The sequence below is a fragment of the Paramormyrops kingsleyae genome, chromosome 9 (genome assembly GCF_048594095.1).
Source record: "Paramormyrops kingsleyae isolate MSU_618 chromosome 9, PKINGS_0.4, whole genome shotgun sequence".
In the NCBI taxonomy this organism is placed as follows: domain Eukaryota; kingdom Metazoa; phylum Chordata; class Actinopteri; order Osteoglossiformes; family Mormyridae; genus Paramormyrops; species Paramormyrops kingsleyae.
Genome location: NC_132805.1, coordinates 10,358,441 through 10,383,834, shown reverse-complemented (window position 1 = coordinate 10,383,834; position 25,394 = coordinate 10,358,441). Strand labels below are relative to the sequence as shown.

At 45.0% G+C, this 25,394-nt stretch overlaps 3 protein-coding genes across 3 annotated transcripts; 2 read left to right on the top strand and 1 right to left on the bottom strand.

The window, feature by feature from the left end:
• Window positions 1–90: 90 nt before the first annotated feature.
• Window positions 91–15,289, top strand: gpd1l (glycerol-3-phosphate dehydrogenase 1 like). Its single transcript, XM_023839039.2, has 8 exons — window positions 91–296; window positions 1,067–1,244; window positions 1,902–2,042; window positions 5,236–5,374; window positions 7,556–7,668; window positions 12,058–12,294; window positions 12,852–12,958; window positions 13,111–15,289. Exons 1-8 carry the CDS (start codon window positions 253–255, stop codon window positions 13,205–13,207), a joined length of 1,056 nt encoding a protein of 351 aa, XP_023694807.1. The 5' UTR covers window positions 91–252; the 3' UTR covers window positions 13,208–15,289.
• A 365-nt stretch (window positions 15,290–15,654) lies between these two features.
• kiaa1143 (KIAA1143 ortholog) lies at window positions 15,655–17,724 on the bottom strand. The gene is made up of 3 exons (XM_023839041.1): window positions 17,515–17,724; window positions 17,124–17,274; window positions 15,655–16,864 (listed from the first exon to the last, which is right to left on the bottom strand). Exons 1-3 carry the CDS (start codon window positions 17,620–17,622, stop codon window positions 16,662–16,664), a joined length of 462 nt encoding a protein of 153 aa, XP_023694809.1. The 5' UTR covers window positions 17,623–17,724; the 3' UTR covers window positions 15,655–16,661.
• A 1,990-nt stretch (window positions 17,725–19,714) lies between these two features.
• On the top strand, window positions 19,715–24,792 carry LOC111857853 (transmembrane protein 42). Its single transcript, XM_023839057.2, has 3 exons — window positions 19,715–20,039; window positions 21,304–21,450; window positions 21,930–24,792. Exons 1-3 carry the CDS (start codon window positions 19,860–19,862, stop codon window positions 22,071–22,073), a joined length of 471 nt encoding a protein of 156 aa, XP_023694825.1. The 5' UTR covers window positions 19,715–19,859; the 3' UTR covers window positions 22,074–24,792.
• The last annotated feature ends 602 nt before the right edge of the window (window positions 24,793–25,394 follow it).

Genomic DNA, 25,394 nt, shown 5'->3' with positions numbered 1-25,394 from the left:
TTAATACGTAAGGAAAATAATGGAATGGCAAATCTTTACCCGGTCCAAACATTTAAACTTCAACTCCCAGAATTCTCCACGGTGTCGAAAATCGTGTGATGATGTCACTTACAGTAGACTTGTTTGCACGCGCTGTAGTAATTTCCTATTCTGTGTATGCTGTGCGCTGACTTGTTGTCGGTGATAATTTTAACATAGTTTTATTCTTATCATTTACGTTTTAATCTGTCTGCAAGCGTGTCAACTTCTACAATGGCCGCGCCTCTGAAAGTATGCATCGTTGGCTCGGGAAATTGGTGAGTTGTTTTTCTGTAACGTTTTTCCAGTTTTCGGCAAAATACGCACGCTAAGGTCTGTTCACAATAGTGCCATTTGAGTTCCTACGGCGTCGCTGGGATTGTTTTTGGCCTTTCTGCATTGTATGGTTGTGAGATTATCTGTAAGTGAATACGTGGCAATTTAAACTCTCACGTAAAAGCGATCTGCAAATTATGCGGAGGCAGACCGTGTATTGTGTAGTGTATTGTCTCCGTACAGTTACATTCTTCGTCACATGCAGTCCACGTTTAATCTACACAACGACGACTGAAAGTGAACCATTCGCTCTGCAAATCATACCCTGTCATTCGTGTCTCCGATGACACCATTGGCTCAGGGCGCCTGCTTTTGTGTTTGAAGCGTTCAGTATTCACGCCTTGGTATTTATTGTTCTTAGTTTATAATAAATGCAAATGATAATTAGTTAATGATTACTCATATGTACGCATGTGTGTGTATTTATGTCAAATATATATATAAACGCATCCGCAGTCAATTTTCAATCAAAAGCCAAAGCGAGGTGTAAAGTTGTCTCTTTTTTCTTTCTTTTTTTTTCGCAAGATAATGTAGTATCCAAAGTACATACATTTATTTGACTTCTCCATCCTTTCTTTCTGTGGGGTGTACAGGGTCGGGTGTATCCCGGACAGTTTTTGTAGCATCTTTGTCTCATCTGTGGTATTTGAACAGGTACATTCAAGCAAAGGGGTTCCTTGATGATTTCCGTGTTTCTTTGTTTCTTGCAAAGGGGGTCTGCTATTGCGCGGATCGTGGGCAGCAATGTGCGAGAACTGCAGCGATTTGCCACGACGGTGAAGATGTGGGTCTACGAAGAGAATGTCAACGGCAGGAAGCTCACAGACATCATAAATACAGACCACGAGAATGTCAAGTACCTACCGGGGTACAAGTTGCCAGAGAACGTGGTAAGTGCACTCCAGGAAGACTCAGATATGGTAGAAATCAAGTGAGAAATCTCAGCAGACCTCAGAGGAACGTGACTAGACTAGGTGAACATTGCTCCTTGCTGGTCCTGGCAAATTAAAGTGTAAAGGTTGTCCACTGGTAAACTGCAAGGGCTTTGCCTTCATGTGTAATTGTGGACCCTTGTCAGGCAGCGGTGATAGACTGTACTTAACCTGTTATCAACTGTCTTCTCTAAGAGGAAAGAAACTCTTTGTAGGTGTAACAGGCTGTTGTTCTCTATATTTCTGCGTTTCGTTTATATTTATACATCAAAGGTGCAGTAAAAATTATTTTTGTACCTATTGAGGTAATCTGTAGTAATCTGAATAAGTGGATCGACGGGTGTGAATCGGGGTTGGAAACATTAAAGACACAAAAGTGTGTCTCTTGGGTGAGGCTGTTTTGGAGTTGCTGGTTTGCTGGTAGTTGTTCTGCATCTGGTCGTGACTGGTCTTCCTTCCCTTATGGGGTAGGAACTAAGCTTATCTGCCAGGCGTCAGCCGCAGACCCGCTGTCACGGAATACCCAGGTTCCTCATCTTTCTGTAATTCTGAGTGTGTATCAGGCCTCCTGGTTTATTTCCTCTAGCCCAGACTCCTTTTTCCTGTCCTCTCCAGGTCGCAGTGCCTGAGCTGCGGGATGCAGCGAAGGATGCCGACCTGCTGGTGTTCGTGGTGCCTCACCAGTTCATCCGCAAGCTCTGCGACGAGATGGCCAGCTGCGTGTCACGCACGGCCAGAGGCATCACCCTCATCAAGGTGACTTCGTTTACACCCTCCCGTACACTACAGAAGCTCAATGCGATGTGTCCGTCTCCCCTTAAAGACAGGATTCGAGTTTGGAGATCTTTTGCCTTGTTTTACTCCAGATCTATGGGTCTGTTTGCCTTTTTCGTCCTGTTACGTCCCCATAAGGAGCACCTGGTACCAGCACGGTTCATAGCTGGACTCTGTATGCTCCTTCGGCTCTGCCCTTTCGGAATGTGCTGGTAAACGGTGGAATGTGGCAGCATCATGCCTCTCCATGCATTTCCCTTACAGATAGGGACTTGCCTTATGGTATTGGCAGAGAAATAATGATATCTTGTGAGGGTGGATGGGGAAGAAGGAGCCGCCTTGTCGTAAACTGCCTTGCGTGATATGAAGGGTGTTGGCTAATGTGCCTCACGTGACAGCCACTCTTAAAGCAGGTTACTGCATGTAATACTGGGTTGTTCCTGTTGTGCTAGCAGAAGCACGTTTGTGTGGCCTGGTAGCCTGCCGACACAGGGAACCGCTGCCACTCGAGTCATCCAGGCCTCGAAAAGAGGCCCAAGTCTTGGTCATGTGACTTCCTGCTCTGTGGCCTGAAGGCTCCGAGTTGGACAGATCAGCTGATAGTGGATTGGGTCAAGTCTCGTAAATGACTCCGGGACTCCTTGTCTGAAGTAATTAATTAAACGCCGGATTATTTATAGGATAAGCTGTTGATTTAGCTTGTGTAAGCTGGCAGCATGCTGTATTGTGTATGCAGTGTGTGTATGTGTGTGCGTGCACTGCATGTTACACCCCAGTAGGCGGGGCAAAGAGGGCTCACTGTTGTCTGGCTCAGGTTCTCTTCAGGTTCTTTTGAGCTGAACCCATTTTTTGAAGTGGGAACGCTGGTGAATATTTCATTTGCAGAGCTATTTTGGAGGTTCCGTGGGCCGTCCCCGCAGAGCTGGTGACCCAGATTCTTCGGGTCTGTGGCAGCTTGAGTGGGGGGGGGGGTTGTTTGTTGTATTATCTAAAGATCAGTCTGATTAAAACACACCATTAAATCAATCATAATGAGCTGACTGCTATAATTACAGGACGGTATGCAGATGCCACTTACTGAGGCCCAGTCTGACCTCAGAATGCCTTTATATTTACCTTTGAATCACTAAAACCTTTGTCACCCAGAACGTCTCGTTCCCACACAGACCCCCGGGGAGATGGGGGGTGGGGGGGGACATGGCCTCTTTCTTAAAACTTTTCATTCTTCTGGCTTCTCTGCTTAATCAGCACAGTAAGACCAGTCAGCCAGTGACTGGGTTTCAGTTTGAAAGAGGAACTGAAAGACAGCAATGTGGCGATTCCTATTTTTATGAAGAAAAGCGCAAATTAGAAACAAAATTAATTGCATAAGGCGTTAATTTAAAAAAATTTTTGCATGTTCCCACTGTTGCACATTATAATGTGATAGTTGTTAGACTCAAACCTCAAGTGAAATTTATCAGTTTTCATGCCCAACAAAGAGAAAAGCAAAGTAATTTGCCCCCACCCCTGGGGGGCAGTACAGGTTGAGGGCCTTTTGATGGGGGTGTTTAGGGGGTCAGACTGCGAAGAGTCTGCTAGACTAGTTCGGGTTGGGACTGTGAATAGAGCCTTGTTTTGCTGGGCTGGCAGGGAAGAACAGGCATTTTATTTGAGAACAAATGCGCTCGTCACCTGAGATATTTATATTTTGAAGTTAACCGTTTACTGGCTTGATCATGTTGGATATCTGCTCAGGTAAAAGCTCTTGGAAGTGCGCCTTTTGTCCAGGTCAGGCTGCTTGCAGCCTTGCAAGTGTTGAATGACACCGAGAGCTGAGCCTTGCCTCTAGGCGTGACATAAACACATACTTAACATCTCTGTGAGCACGGTGCTTTCATAGAGTGACTGGTGGCAAGTGTGACATTCTTTAAAAAGAGGATTTTTCATCTATTTTTGTTTTTTCACGCTCGATCGCTACACCTGCGTGCCTGGTGACGTGTCTGTGGCATCGGTACCGAGGCAGTAAAACCTGAGATGTGAAGCTTCCACAGCAGAAAATCATCATGGCACTATGGAGATCATAATTACTTCAAAACAACTTCGCCAGGGTGGGGTTCTGAAGGACTGTGGTCTGAAGGCTGTATAATTCATATTCCCTTTTTTAAGTTTGTACAATAGTTAAATTGTGCAGTGTTTTGCATGGTCTTACTGCTGGCCCTTTCTGCCATGGTGAGCTAAGAATCACTACTGAGGATCCCAATGGAGAGTAATTCAGGTCCAGCGAGTAAAAATCCAGACCAGGATTTTATTTCAACCAACCAGTTTAGTATAAAGTGTCAGAGTACTCAACTGGTTGGTTGAAACAAAATCTTGGTCTGGACTTTTACTCTCTGGACCTGAATTATCCACCTATGGGGGATCCTTCCAGCCTGGCCCTGTCAGACTCCACAGTGCCTCCTACTGGCATGCCACTCATTTATTATTATTATTATTATTATTTTCGTTATTTCATTAATATCAAATAACATTCTATTATTCAGCATTCTGTTCGTGTACTTTTAAAATGTGTTTGCACCACGTTTACTCGTTCGCGCTATGTGAACTGTCTTTGCACATTGAGTTCCTCATTCCTCACTGTTTTTTGCACTATAATTCCTCCAGGGATCAATAAAGTTTCTTATCTATTCTAATCTAGAGTTTTGAGGCATTTAGGCAGCGGTACACGGTATTAACATCACACGTTGCTATAATTTAATTTAATCACATTGATTATCATGCTTTGAATTTTTATAGCATGCACTAGCTAGCATAAGCTACATTAAGACTCTTACAGATACTGGAGATGCTCAGACTGATGAAGACCACACCAAGTGCACTCTGGTCCTCATTAAATCCGCTGATCTGTAGCCTGATCAGACACCTAAATGGGTCTGACACCCTGACTCAGAGGAAATGGAAAGATCTTAAATTATAGGCTGCTGGTGTTTTGGCTTTCATCTAATATGAGACCCTGAAATAGCCCCATTAAGAGTTTCTTGATGTTAAGGTTTTATTTTTTTTATCATAAGATAAGTTGTACATATATGGTTATCAGTAGCACGGGTGCCAAGCTGATTTGAATGTGTTTTTTTGTTTCCGAATGTTGATTATGAGTTTGTGGTCTGAAGCGGCAGTTGGTTCCCCTTGACAACAGGGCATTGACGAGGGTCCCGAGGGCCTGCGACTCATCTCTGACATCATCAGGGAGAAGATGAGCATCGACGTCAGTGTGCTCATGGGCGCCAACATCGCCAACGAGGTGGCTGCCGAGAAGTTCTGCGAAACCACGATCGGTGAGAACCCATCCCCGCGGTGACCTCAGCGGCACGTACAGCACTTACCATCTCATACGATGACACGAGCAGATCACCCTCTGCAAGACAGCATGGTCTCATAGCCTGGGAATACCAAGAAGATGATGACGTGGCTGGGAAGGAAGTGGGCCGTAGGGCACTTCATTCACCACCAGAACGTCACTGGTTTAAATCCAGTCCTCTTACATACAGATGGATACAGACTCTCTGCCTGGGCTTTTGCTTTTTGGTATCTGTGATTGAACTGTTCTGCTGTCTGTTTGCTGGCCTACTGATAAAAAGCCTGCCTTCTATATAAACTTCTATATGACTAGCAGTGCTCATTTCGTTAGCAGAACTCAATTAGCCAATGAGACACCATTGCAACAGTGATGATGTCAACCCATATCAAAACAAGAGGTTCATTGGTCTCCTTACCACGTGACTTGTATGATAAGCTTACCTTAACTAGTGCTACTTCTAAAGCTGAGTTCACGCTACACGATTTTAGCCCTGATTTTCTGCTCGCCGACAGTTTTTGAAGATCGCAGACAAAACCCCCAGACTGGAGACATATCAGTTAGATTGTTATGTGTGAACCTGTTCAAAGGCGCAACCGGACAGAGTCGCCAGTGCGTCACAGATGCCCGGCAGATATTTCACATGCTGACTGTGTGAAAGTGTCACGGCTGACAATAAGCTACAATGAGAGCGCAAGACATGGATCTTTCTTGGTGAAAGATCTTGCAGTGTGTCACCCCCTGTTGCTGATCAGTCGTGTGTATGAACCACAACGACTTCAAGACTCCCTATTACAAGATGACATGTTGTTCAGTGTGAACAGTACAGCAATCTGGCGACTTTAATAGTCGTGTAGTGTGGAGGCGGCCTTCTGGGGTGTAGGCCACCAGCATGGGCTCTCCAGACATCTTTCTCCAGCTGGCTCCAGGTATAGCCCGTCTGTTGCTGGCCTCGGGGGTCTCAGTCCCCGGCTACTGCTTGGTTGTCCTCCTTACCTTTCACCATGGGGATTCCAGCACAGGGCATTCTTGGTGATGTTGTTTGCAGGCTTGCATAGACCATGTTAAATCCATCCCTAGCATCCCTTAAATCTTGTGTTGAAGGCATGTGTTCTCCCAGGATTGAGGTATCCAGACCTATGTTGCTATGGCTTCCGTTGCTAGGGGCTCTTCCAGGATGCAGTAGCTGGCCCAATGCCTAACCCTCCTCCTCTTTCATTCAGGCTTGGACCTGACAATGATAGTGGCTGATCTTGAACTGGGAGAACCTCATTTGCTGGGAAATAATAAAGTTGTAACTGATGTCATGCAGATTTTCGTTTGGGTGAGGACTTTCACTGTGGCAGGTCTTGGTTAGCAGCACATGGTTATCAGTGCTGTGCTAATAGTGTTTGGGTTGCGGTGCTTTCAGTTAGCGGTGCTAAATAAGCATCAGTCGCTTGGCAGCTCACCAGCAGTATCCCTAAGTGGCATGCTAGACATCTGCGGTTCTAGTCCACAGCTGAAACACAGTCTGTACTGGTCCCTTTGTCCTTACGTAAGAGGCCTGTGTTTCCCTCGTGCTCTGGAGCAGAGGCCCTATCTGAGTGGCCCCATGTGTGGAGTCGAGCCTGTTTAATGAAAGGCGAGGTCTTCCGAGCTGCCACTCGGCCGGGGGGGGCCATGGCACCTGCCGGCAGATGGGGAGCCCCTCGTGGAATCGTAGAATGCCACACAATCATGAGTCATCGCGTCCTTTCTCTGGGATCCAGGCCAGTGCTCTGCCCAACATCGGATCATGCCAGAAAGTTCTTTTCCTTTCAAGGTAGTCATTTCTGCAGTATGTTTGGGAGTCTGAGTGTGCTGGCCTTCTGACTGGAAGGCATCTGTAGAACAAGGAAAGGTTTCCCATCTACAAGAAGTGACAAGAAGACCATGGCTGTGACATGATGGCAAAATGGGTGACTGGTCATTAAAACCGGCCCAAGCAGGTGATATCACCCCAGTTCCATTTCAGGGACCTCTGGGTGTTGGGTCAGAAGGGAGGAGGCGCACGGTGGAACCTTCGGCGTGGCACCACCTGTAGCATGACGGCTCTTCGGGAGACTTTCAGCTCCTCTGCCCCTTGGAGGAAGAGATTCCCTTTCTGGGCAAAGACTGACCTTCCTTTTCTGCTTTGCAGGCAGCAGGATCATGGAAAACGGGCAGTTGTTTAAGGAGCTTCTGCAGACGCCCAACTTCCGCATCACGGTGGTGCCAGACGCCGACACGGTGGAGCTCTGCGGGGCCCTCAAGGTGACAGCCTGGTGACAGCCTGCTTCTTGCCAGCGCCTTGGCCCTGGACAGGGCCTCCTAACATCTGATCTGGCTCTCTGACCTCCTGTTCCCCCATTCTGATGGAAATTGATCCAGTTCCACCTAATTAGCTTCATGCTATGATCAAGGGCCACATTATTACTGTGTTAATTTCTACAGCAGAAGCCTGTACCTTAACAAATTTGCTGCACCAGATATCAGGTTCTTTGTTGGAAATCAATGTCACTTTCTTGTAGGGTTGCAAAATTCTGGAAATGTTCCTGTTAATTCCCATAAATTCCCTATAACTCCTTCTGGAAAATATCCAACCTGGAATATTTCCAAAACTCCCCTGCTTAACTTCCCATGCAATGGAAAGTTTCTGAAAATTTTCTGCCCCTTTGCAACCCTACTTTCTTGCTACGCTACCATTTGACTACGCTACCCAATGAAACCAGTCCAGTGTGGATCCCGCTTCACTGCCAACTCCACTCTTGGTCTTCTAATATGGTTTATTGGCACAGCTCTCAAACAGCCACACAAAGTCAGTCAGGCTTTTGATTCAGGCCTTTGACAAGAAAAACTCCTTTTTCGCCATGGAAAGTCCATGGATTCAAATGGATAACAAGTCTGTTATCTGCCTGTACACCCATTCCTGAGCATTTAAAAGAAAAAACGAATAACCTAACCTAAGGTATGAGTTGTAGACACTGCCTTCGTAGTAGAGCAGCCATTGCAAAAAACACTGACGCAAGTTTCCGGGCACGCTGGATTGGGAAACGGCTGCGGTCTGGGGGCTCAGCAGAAATGGCAAGGCCTTTCTTTTCAGCTCTGGGTGCAGTAGGGATGCTGAAATTGTGCATGGTGACAAATCAGTCAGTAACAAGAACATCACTCTGAAAAATAATGAGACGGAGCCTGAGGCAGAGTAAAAGAAAGCGGGCGGCTGTCGGACGGGAGCCAGGAGACCAGCTGAAGGTCATGGACACAGGGATGGGACAGTCCAGGAAAAAAAATACACCCCCCCTTGAATAATTTTCACTCCTGTTCCACAGATTCAGTGGCCCATCAAGAATTCTCCCGAAAGTCCCAGTGGTCTTTTCCGTTAGCTGATTCCGAGTCCCTCTTCCTATCAGGATCTTCCTGCAGTGCTGTGATGCCATTGGTAACCTTGTCTGGCTGCTGTCACAGCGTCTCTATTGATGCTTTCCGGTCCTGTTTTTTTTTACGGCCCTTAGATGGGCTCCGCTCTTTACTTTACCAATTACTTCCGCCTGCCGTTCTTGGCTGGGTCAGTGCATCGAGTGATTCCTTTTCTGTGCACTGGCAACAAGACTTCTGACCAAGCTCTGTTTCTTGCAGCTGTATAATCAAAAGTATTTATTGGTAAATACATCCAGAAGATGAATGTGGGCTTCCAAATGTCAATCAATTAACAGTCACATGATTGGTGGATATGCTAAATTAATTCGCTTATTAAGGGTAATCAGTCCAGTTTGACAACCTGCCCACACTGTGGCCCATAGAGCCAGAGCTGAGAATGTTCTAGGCCCAAAGTAAGGAGCCAAACCAGAGAGTGTTCCCTCTAATGATTAATGAAAGTATAACTATTTTGATCTAATGGCTACATGTGTGTGTTGCCCTTTAACTGCTGTTCTTAGCTTCAGTCCATCATGTAAGACGTTACAAGCCAACTCTTTGCCTTTAGGCTGTGTTTACCGCAAACCTGCTATTGCTGTACTTACTATCTACAGACTCGAAGCACCACAAACACGATTCCATTACATTGCAGCAGCCCTGTTATTCTGCAGATAAAAGGTCATTAGCGACCACTGAGACACAGAAAGCGTCAGTCGGAGCAGTATTTTAGCATCCAGGAAAGGGTGAGAGCTGCTTACCGATCCAGCTAGGTGCTTCCTGTTCGGATCTTCATTAGCCAATTGTAGGTTAAAGTCCATCGAGACACGGGATAAGATAGTGGAGAGCAGATGGGGATGGAGGACTGTCACATTTATATTTATATATATATATATATATATATATATATATATATATATATATATATATATATATATATATATATATATATAAAAGAAATTAGGGTTATTTTAACAGAAGCATTCCTGGACGTTTCATTTTACCCCATTTAAAACGACTCAAAGTGTGTGTAGAGGCAATTATTTTCACCAGACATGATTGGAGAGATTTACATGTCGGACTGAAGCAGATTTTCCTGCTCAAAGTCCGGTAATTACTGGGTAACGGGGACTATGGCAGGTGCGCTGCCTCCCACCCTGCCTCGCCTCTGCACCTCCTCCATGAGTCACTGCCGTTCTCTCAAACTCATTAAAAAGCCTGAGGCTGTTGACGGGCGTGTCCCGTCAGACTGTTTACAGAGTGTGAATGCTGACATTCCCAAGCAGGTTTAATGGGCTTAAAGTTGATACTCTGAACAAATTACAATTCAACTGGTGATGTTATTTATCTGTTTATTTCTGTTAGCCAAGCTGGCATTTCTGTATACGAACAGTAAGAGCGTGACTCGTCTTCCAACCATCCTTTCAGTAACGGAAACACTGGACACCATGTGATCCGTATTCCCTTGTCCTGCTGTATTGAACAACACAATCAGTACTATGTTATTTCAGAGAGTGATGATGACCCACCGCATCTGGCTCTCCATGACACAGACACACATGTAGGCGAGGACGAGCTTGGCTGCGAAGGGCAGCCACCTGTAGCAGTGACCATGTAGCTGGGGGTTATGATCCTCGCTCTATGGCCTACAGACATGACTGTGGGCCCACAGGCTCGACCTGGCGACCTTCCAGTCACAGGCATATAGAGGCGTAGCCCTCTGAGTGTCACGCTGCCCCAATAAGACATTTCAGCTTCTTCTACAGTGAGATGGGTTATTCCACAGGGTGGGGTCGTGTGGTATGATTATGAATACTCGGGGCTTTATTTTTGATGGCTGTCTGTGAAGCATGGCTTTGAAGGCTTTTGCTGTCATTTTCTGCTTCTCCCACTCTCATGCCGCCCCGCCCCCCCCCCCCCCGTAGCATCCCCAGGCTTCATGTTCTCCTCTCTCTGCACCACGGTCCCATGTGGCCACCTCACGCCGGAAGGTGCCGGAAAGCTGAGCCGCAGAGCCTGGAGCAAAGCGCACGGAAATTCGTTTATAAAAAGCGTAGAGGCACTCGCATGGGCTTGATAAACTGACCGGAGCTGTAATGTGAGTTTAAGGGGGGAAAAAAGACCTGCATTTTCACGGTGAAGAAAAAGTTGAGCCGAGTACGGAAAGATGCATACGGCTTATATGTGTGGTGTTTGGTGCGTGAAGAGAGCCTGCAAATCAGATCACTACTGCCGTACCCTAGTGGAGGGTGACTTAAATTGCTTTTGCAAAACGTAAGTATCTGGATGGATGAATGGACGTCAGTCTAAATCAGTCACTTCACATTTTTGCTCCCTCTAAGCTCCCTGCCAGACAGTCCACATTTTTGCTCCCAACCAGACAGTCCACATTTTTGCTTGTGAGCTGGGAGGGAGCAAAAGCGTGGGCTGTGTATGGGTCTTCGAGGACCGGATTGGGAAACACCACCCTAGATGACAGCATTTGCTAAATGATTTGGACTGTGGCTCCACTCAGGGGGTGGGGAGTCAGCTTGGTGTTCAGGCTGAGGAGGAAGTGGCCAGCTGGGAGTCTGCCCTTATCAGTCCCCAACAGACAGCCATGTGTCATCTGAGGAGCAGGGGACCGGCTGTAGCAGTCGGGGCAGCGGCCAGGCGTGGATAGTGCATCCAGGGATATCCTTCGTTTTCCTCGGGGTAAAATGCATGCCTAAAAAAAGAACTGCTTTGTGTACAATTTTATTTCACTGTAGGCGTATGAAACTGGCATCCTAAAGTGCAAGAGGATGGTACTCTAAGGGGGTCTGAGTCAGAACCCTCTTTCGTTTACACAGACTCCTCTTCGACAGTCTTCCTCTCTGGCTTCCGTGCTAATGACCGAAAAAATCCCTGGCGTTCCACCTTGTCAGGCCGTTCTAATGGAACCGGCAGTGTGTGAGGTCACTGGAAGACAAGACTGTGTGCTAACAAGGCCGAGAATAACAGCAACATTGCAGCTGAAGGCTTTGTACTATAGCTTAAGAAAGTTTAAACAATGTCTGCTTGGCTGTGACAGGTCGATTCGTAGGAGCATGACACAAAACGGCTTCAACTCTGTACTCATCAGATATGTGACAAGGATTCTGTCTGACAGAAGTGCTAGCCAATGAGGTTCTTTCCCTGATGGAGGCGGGCCTTCGTGCCAGCCAGCTGCTCTTGTTGTGTATGTTGGCTTTGCGCACTGTTTCTCCGCTTGACCGTGACTCCTCCCCGCAGAACATCGTGGCAGTGGGGGCAGGCTTCTGTGATGGCCTGGGCTGCGGCGACAACACCAAAGCGGCAGTGATCCGGCTGGGGCTCATGGAGATGATCTCCTTCGCCCGGCTCTTCAGCAAAAACAGCACCGTCTCCTCCGCCACCTTCCTGGAGAGCTGCGGTGTGGCCGACCTCATCACCACCTGCTACGGGGGTCGCAATCGACGCGTCTCTGAGGCGTTCGTCACCTCTGGGAAGGTGGGTCCGCTCCAGGGGGCGGGGCATGTATGCTACCTGTGTTTAAAACTGAAATCGAAAATGCAGTCTATAAGCATACTTTCTCATGAGAATAGCAAGCATATGCTAGCAAATCTTTAACATAGTTCCAGTTTATTGTGAATCGTCAAATTGGCCAGTTTGAAAGCTATCAAAAGACAACCGTACTATAAGTAAGAGGAAGTTACCTGCCTGAATGATTCATAGATGGATCTTAGGCTGTCTGATATTTAACCTCATAGCATGTGAAGTTTTATCTTTGATGAGAAGTTCAAGCTCAGTGTTTAGTCTGTGACACAGGAAAATGTTCGTTTTCGGCCTTTCCCGACCACCCATCCGTCCCAGGGGATGTGATCTGCACCCAAAATTGAATAATTACCATCACAACCACTAAACTGTTTATCTCATTGCCTCTGGGATCATTAGTCTATAAGAGCTGGATGTCCACGATATCCAGATGCTTAGAGAGTAGTAGGGTATCATGTATATAAGGATGGCTTTTTGATGCATTTGTCCATCCTCATTCCCCTTCTCAACAGAGCATCGAGGAGCTGGAGAAGGAGATGCTCAATGGTCAAAAGCTCCAAGGACCAGCAACCGCAGCTGAGGTCCATCACATCCTCAAGCAGAAGGGCCTTGTGAACAAGTGAGTGTTGTCACTTGTCCCATAATGGGCTTCCAAGCCACCAGAGGGCAGCATGTGCCAGTCATTGAACAGGCCTGTCCCCCATAAACTTTCTTTTTGGAGCAATGTTTTTTTCCTTTATCATCAGTCGCCGTCTCTGCACATTTCCCCAGGTTCCCACTCTTCACTGCTGTCTACCAGATCTGCTTTGAAGGGAAGCCCGTGCAGGACATGATCTCCTGCCTTCAAAGCCACCCAGAACACTTGTAAACATCTTCTATACTCCCCAGGTCCTGCCCTTCTTTACCGATCTCTCTTTCCATGCCTGCAGCAGGCACCAGAAGGGGTCCACAGCTCTACCACTGGATTACGAAGGGCTCACCAGGGTGATATCCGAGCGCTTTGAAGAGACCGCAGTCCTCTAAAGGGAGAACGTTTGGTTGGTTATACTGAGGAGACACTACTCCCAGCAGCCCAGTATAACCAGCCACACGCAGGCCCTCTTCAAAGCGCCACCCCTGGGTTTGAGTGTGTAGACAGTGCCTTTTGAACCCCCGCGTCCACCCAGGAAACAAACTGGACCTGCCCTCTTTCCTCTTGGCCGCCAAAGGCATCTGCTTCACTTTCTCACTTTAGTTAATTTCTAAAAAATGGTGTAGGGTCTGTTTTCTTAATTTTTTTAAAATACTTTATAAACATCATTTGGCTCCGAACCAGCCACCAGAGATTTTGCACGGCTGTGTAATTTTGGTCAGAATGGTAAAAGACACTTTCCTGAAAATAGCACGGGTAACTAAACATTCTTTAAGGTGGTTCTGAGAGACTACACAGGGAACAAGGTGAAATGCTGCCCTATTCTTTTTAAGTATATTAACCTGAGCTACTTTTTTTAATAACTGTTTTCATATTGTGTTTATAATGGTTACTGTAACTATGGTGTTTTAATGCCGGGAGTAAAAACAAAAAGGGATAGATGCAAAGTATGGCCTCTAGGACTGTTTACAGTATTTTAAAGTTGTCCTACAGGCTTCACTGGGGCATCCTTTCCAGGGGTCCTAAAATCCCAATCTGCACCAGGGTCCGGTTCCCGTGGAATAAGCCCATCCCGTTCCAACACCCATGCCCACTTTGTGTTAAACTCCTTCGATCTTTTATCATCTTGTATTTTTGTACTGATTCTCAGTATATACAGTCATATTTTAGTAGCAAGACTGTATTTAGTGAAAATTACCGCTTGATATTTTTAACCTGCCTTCCCCTGCTACTTTTAAAGTATTTTAATCTTGGTCTGTCATTGACACATTACTCATATTATTCTGGAATGTTTATGGAACCTAGAATGTGTCAATAAACAATGTTATAACAGGGGTACTCAGGTTTGATTTTGGAGGATCAAGAGTTCAGAGATGGCAGTATAAAGCACCATGCAGGACGCTGGCTGAGCGTAATCATCCAGAACTGAAACCGGTGCCCTTTAAGCCACCCTGCAAATGCAGGTCTTACTCTAACACACCTACTCCATGTCCCATTCCCCAAAACCCCTAAGCAGCCAGAAGCCTGGCAGTGAATTAATTTAGCATCTTTTTTGAGAGTGTGGGCGCGTTTGCATTAATCTTTAGTTGATTAATTTTGTACTAATTCATATTCATTTCAGCCCTTCTGAAGAATTCAGAATCTTGTATCATTTTTAAAAGCCGCAACGCACACTGCCATCTCATAAGCTTTTAGATGATTGAGAGGAAAAGACGCGATAGAGACGTTAAACCAGAAGCTGTGACAGGTGGCTCCACTATGGCTCCCACCCTGTGCCATCTCAGGGCGACGGCTGGGACCGCAGCTTGTATTATAGAAAATAATCCGGCATCCTGCCAAGTGCACCGGCATTCTTAGAAGAGCGAGTGATTTACGAATCCTACCCCCCACGTCTTTTGGTGGAAACACTTGGAAGACTTACCCCAAAATATCTCGTCTTTCACAATTGGGGAGACTGGCGACATCAGAGCCAAAGAGCTCACAGAAAAATGGCACTCCGGGAGATCCTTCGGCAAAGCTAAGTACCCTTCAGCCTGCCTTTGTGAATGCTCACCAGGAGGCAGAAGCCTCTCAGTTTTCATGCAAGCAGGCAAAGAACATCAGTGTTCCTCTTCAGAGTTAAACTACATCAGACTCTTCAGATGAGGGCTTGGGTACTTCCTACCTTACGGTTGCCTTTTAGTTCACTTTGAATGTCACTTCTCATGCGTCTTTTAACCTTCAGTCATCATAATCATTGTACTCCAATGTATCAAAAGCCACTGAACATGTAACCTTTTCTGGTGATGCAAATTAAAATCGACTTGGTTGGAATCTTAACCCGGAAAGTTTTTTTTGTTGTTCCTTTGAATATGTGTTCTTTAGCTCTGGTCCCACTGCGATCGTCTATGTAGGAATGTTATACCAGTGTCCTGTGTTCAGAAGTCATTGAACCACCCTGAGAGGAACCGGGCAAAGAGAGAGGCGTACATGGTTTATCAGACACCTCTGAATTTCGAAAGTCGCAGAACACTGAATCTGTAGAACTTCTCCTGCAGCCATCCCTCTTGAAGTGTTGCTCAAAGCCTCGTACTGGTCAACAGTCAGATCCAGTTTTGAAATGGTAAATGCAAAACATGACTCAAGTGAGTGGACATTATCTTCTTGGTGCTCTCTGCAACCTCTTGAATGACTTTCTCCAACAATTTTTTTCCTTCAATTAAAAGGTTTATTAAGATGCAACAGCTCATATCCACATGCTACAGTAATCGCACCAAGTTCCCTATTAAATTCCTTAAAATAGTAACAAACAGTAAGAATTCACATTGTATCAACAGCAAGCCAAACTGTAAATGGTCAGCTCCTTTGTAAAAGCTTTGACATGTATATACACACCAAATGAGATGAAAGGGTAAAATGCAATGGGAGGGACCCTCTATAAATGGTGGAAAAGGGAGATTTAAAAAAAATAAAGCTCATATATCTAACCCAGTCACAAATAAAAGCCGATATGAATGGTTATCAAGACGTGCAATGTGAGATTTCTGTATCAAACTGACTGCACTTTGTTCTGTCATGGAACAGAAAATAGAACTTTCTCTGTGCAGTGAAACAAACATTTCCATGATGTAAAATATGATACAGGAAGCCTTAATGGGATAAACTTGATTCAAGGAGAAACCTTTGCTCTCATTTTAGAATGATGGTACTTTTTAGTATAAAACTTTGGAATAATGGAGAAGAACGAAAACCAACATGGAAAAAAGTGGGTGCTCCCTCCCACCGTTGCATTTATTGATTAACCTCTATGACACCTCATTTACATACTAAGGGGAGAACCTCAACCATGGCTGCTTAATTTAACCTGATTTGGAGGAGGGATGTTGGTTTGATCTCCGGACCCCATTCTTAGACGACATCCACAAACAAAGGGTAAAAGTGGCTGGCAAGCTCAAATTTCTGGGTATGATGCCACTTTCAGCACCGTACACACTTCCTAAATATAGCAGCTAGCAGAACTGAGCTAGTGCTTCCTTCTAAAACGGGTCAGACTTCATAGATGTTCAACATGCTATCATACCAGCCATGGAGCCATCTTACAAAATGTGACCAAAAGGTGACAAGATAAATCGATGAAGATGAAGATGTTGGGGTCAAACCTGACCAAGGTTCTTCTGTCTAAATAGGCTTAGATCACCCATCTGTGCTGAGGCTAATCGTCCTCTTCCTCATCCCCGCCAAAAGACAGGAGGCTGCTGTTTTTCACCTTCTTCCGTACATCATCCTCCTTCTTGACATCGTCGCTCTTCTTCTTCTTGCTGGAGCTGGCAGTGATGCCCTGGAACTTCTCTGAGGTGCGTTTTACCGGCTTCCTGAACAGGATCTTACCATCTTCAGATGGCTTGTCTTCTGGGGCTATAGGTACAGGAAGAAATTTAGCCTGGAAGCATCTAGTAAGCATTCAATAAGACCTGTGGAGTAACTAAGGTATATTCCTTATTTTAAATTAAGCCTCAACAAGAAATATGTTCAATGGACATTTAATGGATGTGGTGCCTGACTGAACACTGATCCCAATGATGGGACACTCCAGACAAGTGTACCACAGCAGAGCCTTGGCTTCAAGTATAACAAACATCTAACAGGAGTAAGGATGGATGAGCCGCAGACTCGCCATCTTTGGGGGCCTTGATCTTGGCTTTCATATTTTTGACCTCCTCCGCAGTCAGGTGGCCGTCCTTCAGAACCACGACTTGTGGCATTTCGTCCTCGCGGTCGCTGTCCCCGTCCCCGCTGTCGTCATCACACGGGGGCATCACCACTTTCTGAGACAAAAACAAACCTCAACCGAGTTGCTGTAGTCAGTACCTAAAAATAACGTCATTGAACTAGACCGTAGACGGAACAAAACCAGCAATTTTTAAATGTTAATTAAAATATGAACATCCATTAAATAGTGAATCTTTACTAAAATTAACAAAATAAACCAACCTGTCCTAAACCCATTTCAAATAATGAATACAACATTAAATACACGCTATCATATACTGGCTTTATTTCCTTACCTTTGTATCGATTGTTGGTCCTTCTTTATAGCCAACATCATTCTTGAATTTACGCAGAAAAGAAGGTTCTGTTGGTTTCACCCAAGATACATTTCCTTTCTTGCTCATTTCGCAGCGTTATGCTACAGCGTTTGAAGGCAAAACACATACGTAAATAACCTATCGCGCCTTGGCCTTCAACCGTCAGTACAGAAATGCGTCATCAAACCGTCATCAACATGAGCCCAGACAATCAACATTGCTTGTGAGGCGCGTGTTCGCGAGGGCAAACGTTCCGAGGGTGTCGCGCGCCCCCTGGACAGAATTTCTTCAATTACGTTACGTAATTGTCGTACGATACAAAATACCATTTAAACCTTATTATTTTTTTAGAATCGTTATTGCCACCGGGGGAAATTTTCATTTGCACAGTAGTTTATAGTACTTTGTAGTTTAAGCCATCATAACAATAGACAGCTAACAATTTGGGCAGTGTAGTCTCTGTGCAGGGCGCTGACTGAGTGTAGTCATCCAGAACTTAAACGGGTACCATTGAAGAAATCCTGCAAGTGCAGGTGTTATTCTAACATACCTCCATCATCTCCCATTCCCTCAAACCCCTAAGCAGCCAGATATCAGTCAGTAAATTAATTTGGCATCCTTTTTTGAGAGTCTGGGTAAGTTTGCATTAATGTTAACGCATTAAGTAATGCAGACAGAGAATCAATAGGCCTGCAAGACAGACGACAAAGAGGAGTATTATTTATTTAGCGGTCGCTAATGATAGTGTAAAACTTGGATCAGATTCAGACTTAGACATCCCACCAATGTAGTTTCCTTTCGCAGGTGTAGACTAGATTTGGTGGCACTAAATTACTCTTATTGCCAGACCCAATGTCCATGATCTGCATTGTAAATATTATACAATGTGACACCGTAGATCTTCTGCTTTGTCAGTGAATTTACTGCTTTGAATTTACCGTCTGCATGAAATGTGTAATGTAAATAAAGTTCCTTACCTTTAATGCAATTAACGTAACACTTAATATTATAAAACATTTTATTGGCACAATAAAAACAACTATAATTAACTTTTGTGCAAAATAATTTTTTTGTGAAAATTAGATAAGCATCTGAAAAAATCACGAGGATTTGTTTAAAATACAATGTAGCATAACCCAAAATAATAATACTTTGTGCAAAAGGCCCACACTACAGGCAACTTCTGAACAATATTTCAAGTATCATAAAAATTGAGAAAAATATAGATACGCCTATAGCATAAGATGGACTAGTGTATGCGTAAAGGGAATTGGTGTGGCAGCCAGTGGAATTTGGGCAAAACGATAGAAATAGCCTGGGATTTGAACCAGCAACCTTCTGATCACAAGCAGTTATCGCAAGCCGCGCACTGCCTACGTTATACGTTTCGATCCGTTGCATTGTTTATGTAGGAAACGTCTTAAAAGAAAATACGGCTAATATGACATATATGGTTTCGTAAAAGTCAGTTAAGTGTTTAATTTATATCCTGTTGAAGTTGAGTTTTTATTGTTGATTGACAAAATATTTAGATTAAATCTGACTACTTTAAATGTAGTATATTGTATTGCTCAGTAGTGACACAAGGACCAACAGAATTCAAGGAAGTTCAATTGCAAACTTGTACCTTTCTTGAACGTATAAAAACGTGCATAACTATAGCTCAGTTACACGAAAACCTCGATCTATGTAGTTTGTGTGTGCGCGCCTGTGTGGATCTGTTTGTTCCAGCTCTTGAACTGAAGTATAGCGTCCCTCGGATAATTTTGCTCTTGAGACACCCCTCAGTAATTTTTTGTTATCCGGTTCATTTCATTTAATTTAAGGTATGTCCTTCAGATTACCTCAACGACACCGTTCCGTTGTTGCTGGTGCTTTTGTGCATACACATTTAAGAATGTCAAAGAATTAAAAAGTTTAGGAGGGTCTTTATTTTATTTTTTATTTCACTTTGTGATCGAAATATACTGGAATTTTAAATAACATAGAATACAGGAATTGGGTAGTTGATATTATTTTCGTTTAATCTCGCTAAAGCTCTTCATATGAATCAGAGCCGTGAAGTGAGCATCCGGTGATTTAATAGAAATAATTAAGAGCGTGACTGCACAACAAAAAATAAACTCCAACTCCCATAACTACGCAGGAGTAGGACAATCCCATAGCCTGAAACGTAGACTATTGGCACGACGTAATTTGATTGGTGTAGCTGATGGGCGGCTATAGGTAGGAAGTACAGTATATACTCATACTCGTACAGCTAAGAAATGTGAGGGACTGAAATCTCGTTAGGTAGTTGTTGTGGTTTTAGTAGCACCTAGAAGATGTTCCCTGGTGTCTTCTATGCACTGCTGGCGGGTTTCCTCGGAGCCGTAGCCTCGTCATCTGCAAAACTGTCGCTAGGAGCCGATTACCTCAAAGGGGTGTGTGAAACCGGTCTAAAAACGTGGGGCGGAGAGGAGCGGAAATTTAGGCAAGCGGACCAAACTACGGCTTGCGACTGGGTAAGGCAACGTCGCGGTGAGGCCGGCGTGAATTATTTAAGGGAGGGGAGGACTCTGGAGAACGCCGGGCGATGCGGTGACGCGCGCGGGTTCGGTGATCCCGGTGCCGATTTGGACCGCGTCAGCTCGAGCGTGTCGGCAGCTGTCAGCGCGCGGGGAGCCTCGCGCAGACAGCAGCATAAAACGCAGCTTCACCGTAGTGCTACTAATGGCAGAAGGATTTATTTAATGCAGATAAAGGACATGCGTTTTAGGTGTTTTAATGCTGAAGATGGTTTGATTGGCAGGTTTATCTGTTTACGTACCATGATTATTCGAGGTCGAGCAAAATGACCTTCACATTTTATGCATATGACATCATAAATTTGTTGTATATGGAAAAATAGTGGAAGTAGTAACATTGTTTAATGCTAATTAAATAAAGGTTTGCCCCCTTGTTTGATTTGCGCATGTGTTTAACATTACAAAATTAAGAGCCAGATTGTGTAATTCAAGTGCATAGCAATTGCCTTAGTGTCACGAGGAAAAGAGAACCGATATCTTATGTATAAATACACGATTATCATTATTAATAGGCCCATCCTAGATGCATGGAGAGTCAAGGGTCGATAGGGTACTTTAATAGCAGGTAAATGATACGACCTCTAAAGGAGGCTGTTTCGATGTTCGACGAACTAGAATCAATGCAAAATATCAAAGAGAGAAGAGCGCATATCTCTACATGCAGGTGCAGAGGAGGTGCGGTGTTTCCTGGGTTTGAGTGCCTCGGGTCTACCTGCCAACTTTCCACTGTTTCGGTGTTGTACGTTCACTTGTACAAAGGATAGGGATAGTACAGTGTGGTGGCATCTTGTTCGATTCGGTTTTTAGGTTTGCCGTATTTTTGCAATGCAAAGTTCAGTGATATTAACCAGTATCGCAGTGACTGTAAATGTTTCGTTTACGTGTTAGAAGTGTTGCCAGTGTGTGTGTAATGCATCTGTCTCATTCTTTGTAACCGCTGTCTCAGAAGGTAGTAGAACCTAAAAAAGCAGTTGTCACTGGGAAGTCATCAAAGCAGAAACACGATCTACTGTCATCTGCAGAATACTTTATTAGTTTTGATTTCTGATTTTTATTCTGTTTTTGCCACTTTCGGTCAGGGTTTATTACTTATTAAAACAGGTGAGCTAACAGTGGGCTCAGTGTATCAGTGACTGTTGTAGTAGAGTGTGTGTAGAGTGTGTGTCAGCTGTGTGAGGGTGTGTATGTGTCTCCACTGCAGCTGCACATTCCCCTCCGCCTCCTTTGTGGAGGGCTGCTCTTCACATGCAACGCTGTGATGTGGACCTTCTTTGCCAAGGCGCTCAGGTACTCCTCCTCTTCAGCCAGAGCCACTGTGACCACCACAGCCTCCAACTTCATATCCTCAGTGAGTAACCTCTCGCACGCCCCCTGGTCCTTCCATGGCTCTGACTCCTGGGCCTGAACCTCAGCCTAACCACCAGTCTAAAATATGTCAGTGCTCAGACATCTCTAATACATTCTGAAAGTTTGAGATAGCAATGTGCCTGTCCGCCAGTTGAGTCATCCTGGTTCTTGTCAGCATGATTTAAAGACATGTATAGCAGTGAGTCAGTCTTGTTGTATGTCCTACAGCATCTGTCCGTTTTCATTCTAGTACCGACGTTTCATAAGGAACGATAGTTCTGTGGCCTTGCTGTTGCTGTTCTACTGATACTTTTTACAGGCCTTAGGGAAGACGGCTAATTTCCGGTTCTCAGGACAAATTTAGAATCAGTTATGTTTTAATGCTGCTTTTAATTCCCCATGGGCATTTTTGGAAGTTAATTTCTTAAGACTAGGACACACTCAGTGCCAGTCATTTAATTAGATCTTTTTTTTTCTCAGGCATTTTTGGGGCAGCTAATTTTTGGGGAGACCCACGCTGTACTGTGGTGGGTGGGCATCTCCCTCACCTTGTCAGGGCTCCTGGTGCTTCACAATTCAGTGCCCCGTGACGTCCAGCAGACCGACGCCAAGAAGGAGGACTGAGAGCCCGCCCACACAGCAACCCAGCATGGCAACCAATAAGGAGGAGGACCGACGCGTCCAGCCAACCAATCCCTAATGGTCTGTGATGTTTTTATGGTGACAGGGAATTCTCAGCAGCACTATGGTTACATTGAGGTCAAAATTAGGTCCTTCAGCCAGTATGCAAATGTACACAGAAGAGTCAGTTTCACACCTTACCATTCAGCTGCAGTACATGAATTCCGTCACCATGGAATCGTCAAACAGAACACGAAACAAATTGCTGGTCCTCCTGTCCCTTCTGTATCCTTGGCTGAGTGTCCATTTTTCTTTATACCACAGTATGGTATTGTATTCTTGTTTGACTTGGACTGCTATTTTAAGTCTTGTGCTGCTGCAATACCATTCTGACCCAAGAAGGGCAGATGTCCTAGAATCTGTTATGGCAAATGCAAATATTATTACTGTATCCTTAAACACATCACTTATAGGGGTCATTGGCCACCGAAGGCTCAATAAAGGGGGCAGGTTTTAATTTGCTGCGACAAGGTTCACCACACAACTCCTCGTCTTCCATCGAAGATCTCTCTCCATCCGTCGAAGACAGATTTTTAGACGTGAATGGTTGCCGGTCGCAGAAAATCGACACCTGTCTCTGTCATTTAGAGTCAAAAGTCGACTGTGAGCCGGTGGTTGATTGTACAGATAGATGAGTGTTGAGTTCTGTACCTGGGGGCTGGGACTCCCATAGCGAGGAATGTAGGGGTATCCCCTGACGCAATCAGAATCTACTTTAAGGGACCAACTTTCACAAGGTTCAGTCTGTTCCGGGCAACAATGCAGACTAGCCTAGGCAGGGTGGGTGACATTGTGAGCTGTCTATACACCGTGGTGTGACAGATATGTGCACCATCGCTAAACACTGTGAAAGTAGCAGTTATGGGAAATGAGGTCTGTACACACGACCTTTGCTCGGGAATGAAATTTGTGCGCTGGTTGCTTTTTTCCGCCGGTTGTCTTCGGCACCCACCTGCATATATATGCATGCAATACGTTACGTTAGGTGGAGAAGCAAACTTTCCCCGTGTAGCTACCTGGCAGCCCCATTGCCCAAGTGTCTCCTGTGATTCTCGCCGTCTGAACTCTGTCTTCTGGACACTGTGGTTCAAGAATAACATCATGGAAATGATCTGGTTTTTCAGACTCGCTCGGAACAAAGTCGGAGGTCCTGTACAATGTAGGGTTGGTGTTCCCCACCACTGTATGAGGGGTTGGTTCTTTCTGTGTATTTTCCGTCCCGTTTTCCAACAGTGGTAGTGGTCTTTTGCTGGACTCCCTGTAACGTTTCCCCATCTGTGCCAGAAAATTTAGATTGTGTAGAATTCATTCTGCCGTCCATGCTGCTGGTGCATCGTAGTCCATCGCTTCACTGCTGGTTAAGCTGCACCCACAGGTATCCGTTGGATCCCCTGTGGGCCTGACTCAGTCTGCTTTCCTGTTATCCGTGCTGTGAAAGCAGGTTAAGTGTCGGGACCCAGAGCGGAGCTGTGTCTCTCTGTTATGTGTCCGTTCCCTAGCTCTACATCCCGTGAACCTTCATTAGCGCCTCTCCTTTCGGTGGCGTACTGTGGACTGCGTCCTTCTCTTTATGTCAATATCAGTCTTCCAGTTTGGAGCAGGAGCTGGAGTGCAGACTGGGAGGGCACCGTTCAGCGACAGTAAGCCTGAACGGGCCGTTAGCTTGGAACTCCAGCTTGAGAACCCTGAGGAGAAGAAGTGACCAGGCAGGAGAAGCTCCGGAAACGAACACAATGCTATAAGCTAACCAAGACCGTTCTCTGTGCATGGCGTGATTTGGCAGGCTGTTAGAGCAGGGTTTCCCAACCCTGTTCTCTAGGATCCCCAACACAGTCCACGTTTTTGCAGGGAGCTGGGAGGGAGCAAACATTTGGACTGTCCGGTGGTTCCCCGAGGTCCGGGTCGGGAAACATTGTTCTAGAGGCCGCAATAATAAGTCTCCTAGATGGGCACTCTTCTTTAAAATGATATAAGAAGAAACATACAGCTCTGGAAAATATTGAGACCACTCTATTTAAAAAAAATCTGCATTTTTAAATCCTGGTTTAATCCTGGTTCTGCTGGCAGAAGGCTACACTGCGAGGCAGGCTGCTTCCAGGCTCAAAGTTTTTAAGACAGCAGAACAAGGTGAAGCAGGAGACAATGGCAATAACCAAAAACTAGGCAGGTAAAGGGCAGAAGCAACTTTCTGATGTCAGAGATGAGAATATACTTATCTGGAAGACCTCAAGTGACCTTCAAAAACAATGGGAAACATTAAGTGGTGTGAAGTGCACTGCTAGGCTTCAGGAGCAGGACTGAAGACCCATAAAGCAAGGAAGAAGCCCTTCATTAATGAGAAGCAGGGAAGAGCCAGGTTGGAGTTTGCAAAAAAATGTATATTTTAAATTGAAAAATGAGTGAAACTGAAAAATTTGTGGAGGTCTCATTATTTTCCAGAGTTGTATATGAAGGTTCTAAGGACTGTAAAGGTTTTTTCTGTCACACTCATATTTGAGTCAATCCTTTAAAACCTTGTCCAGAACCTGTGTCAGATGTGCATTTGGAAAAACTTGTAAATGTATTTTTTATTTAAAGCGGTTTTTAAACTGAACTAAGTAATCTGACGTCATGCTTGAGACAGGTACTGTGTCAGTGCTTTAAATAAACTTCCAATTCAAAAGTATTAAAACAGTTTTTGTCTCTCCTTTGACTTAACCCCAAGGTTAGAGGATAAGTCAGAGGGACACTTTCTCTTCTTTTGGCTCATCTTTAGATGAAAGGAAACCAGCAGAATGATTACGCTGCCATCAATCCAATACTGCAAACCAGGAAACTGCTGTTTGCAAAGTCTCCTATTTACTTATGAATGCAAGAGAGGCATTCAATTAATCCTTTTTTCATTTACAGCAAACTTGCCTGATAACTATTCTTGCAGTTCTTAATTGTATTAACCACTTTATCCTGAACGCTGGCTATAGAACCCAAGACCTTCAGAGGCCCAACTCTGGTTTTGAACCCACTATTTTCAGTACAGTGCCTTGAGCCTTCACTGCATTATCCAAAAAGAATTTTGAGCCCGTTACTGGAAGTAGGGTGCCCACTGTTCATCAGCAGTTACCAAACAGCCCGTACTGCTGGCATATAAGGTAACTGCAGTGGTTAACACTGTCACCTCACACCTCTGGGGCCTGGCTTTGAGTCTCCTCTGGGATTCCACGTGTGTGGAGTTTGCATGTTCTCCCTGCGTCATCATGGGGTTTCCTCCAGGTGCTCTGATTTACC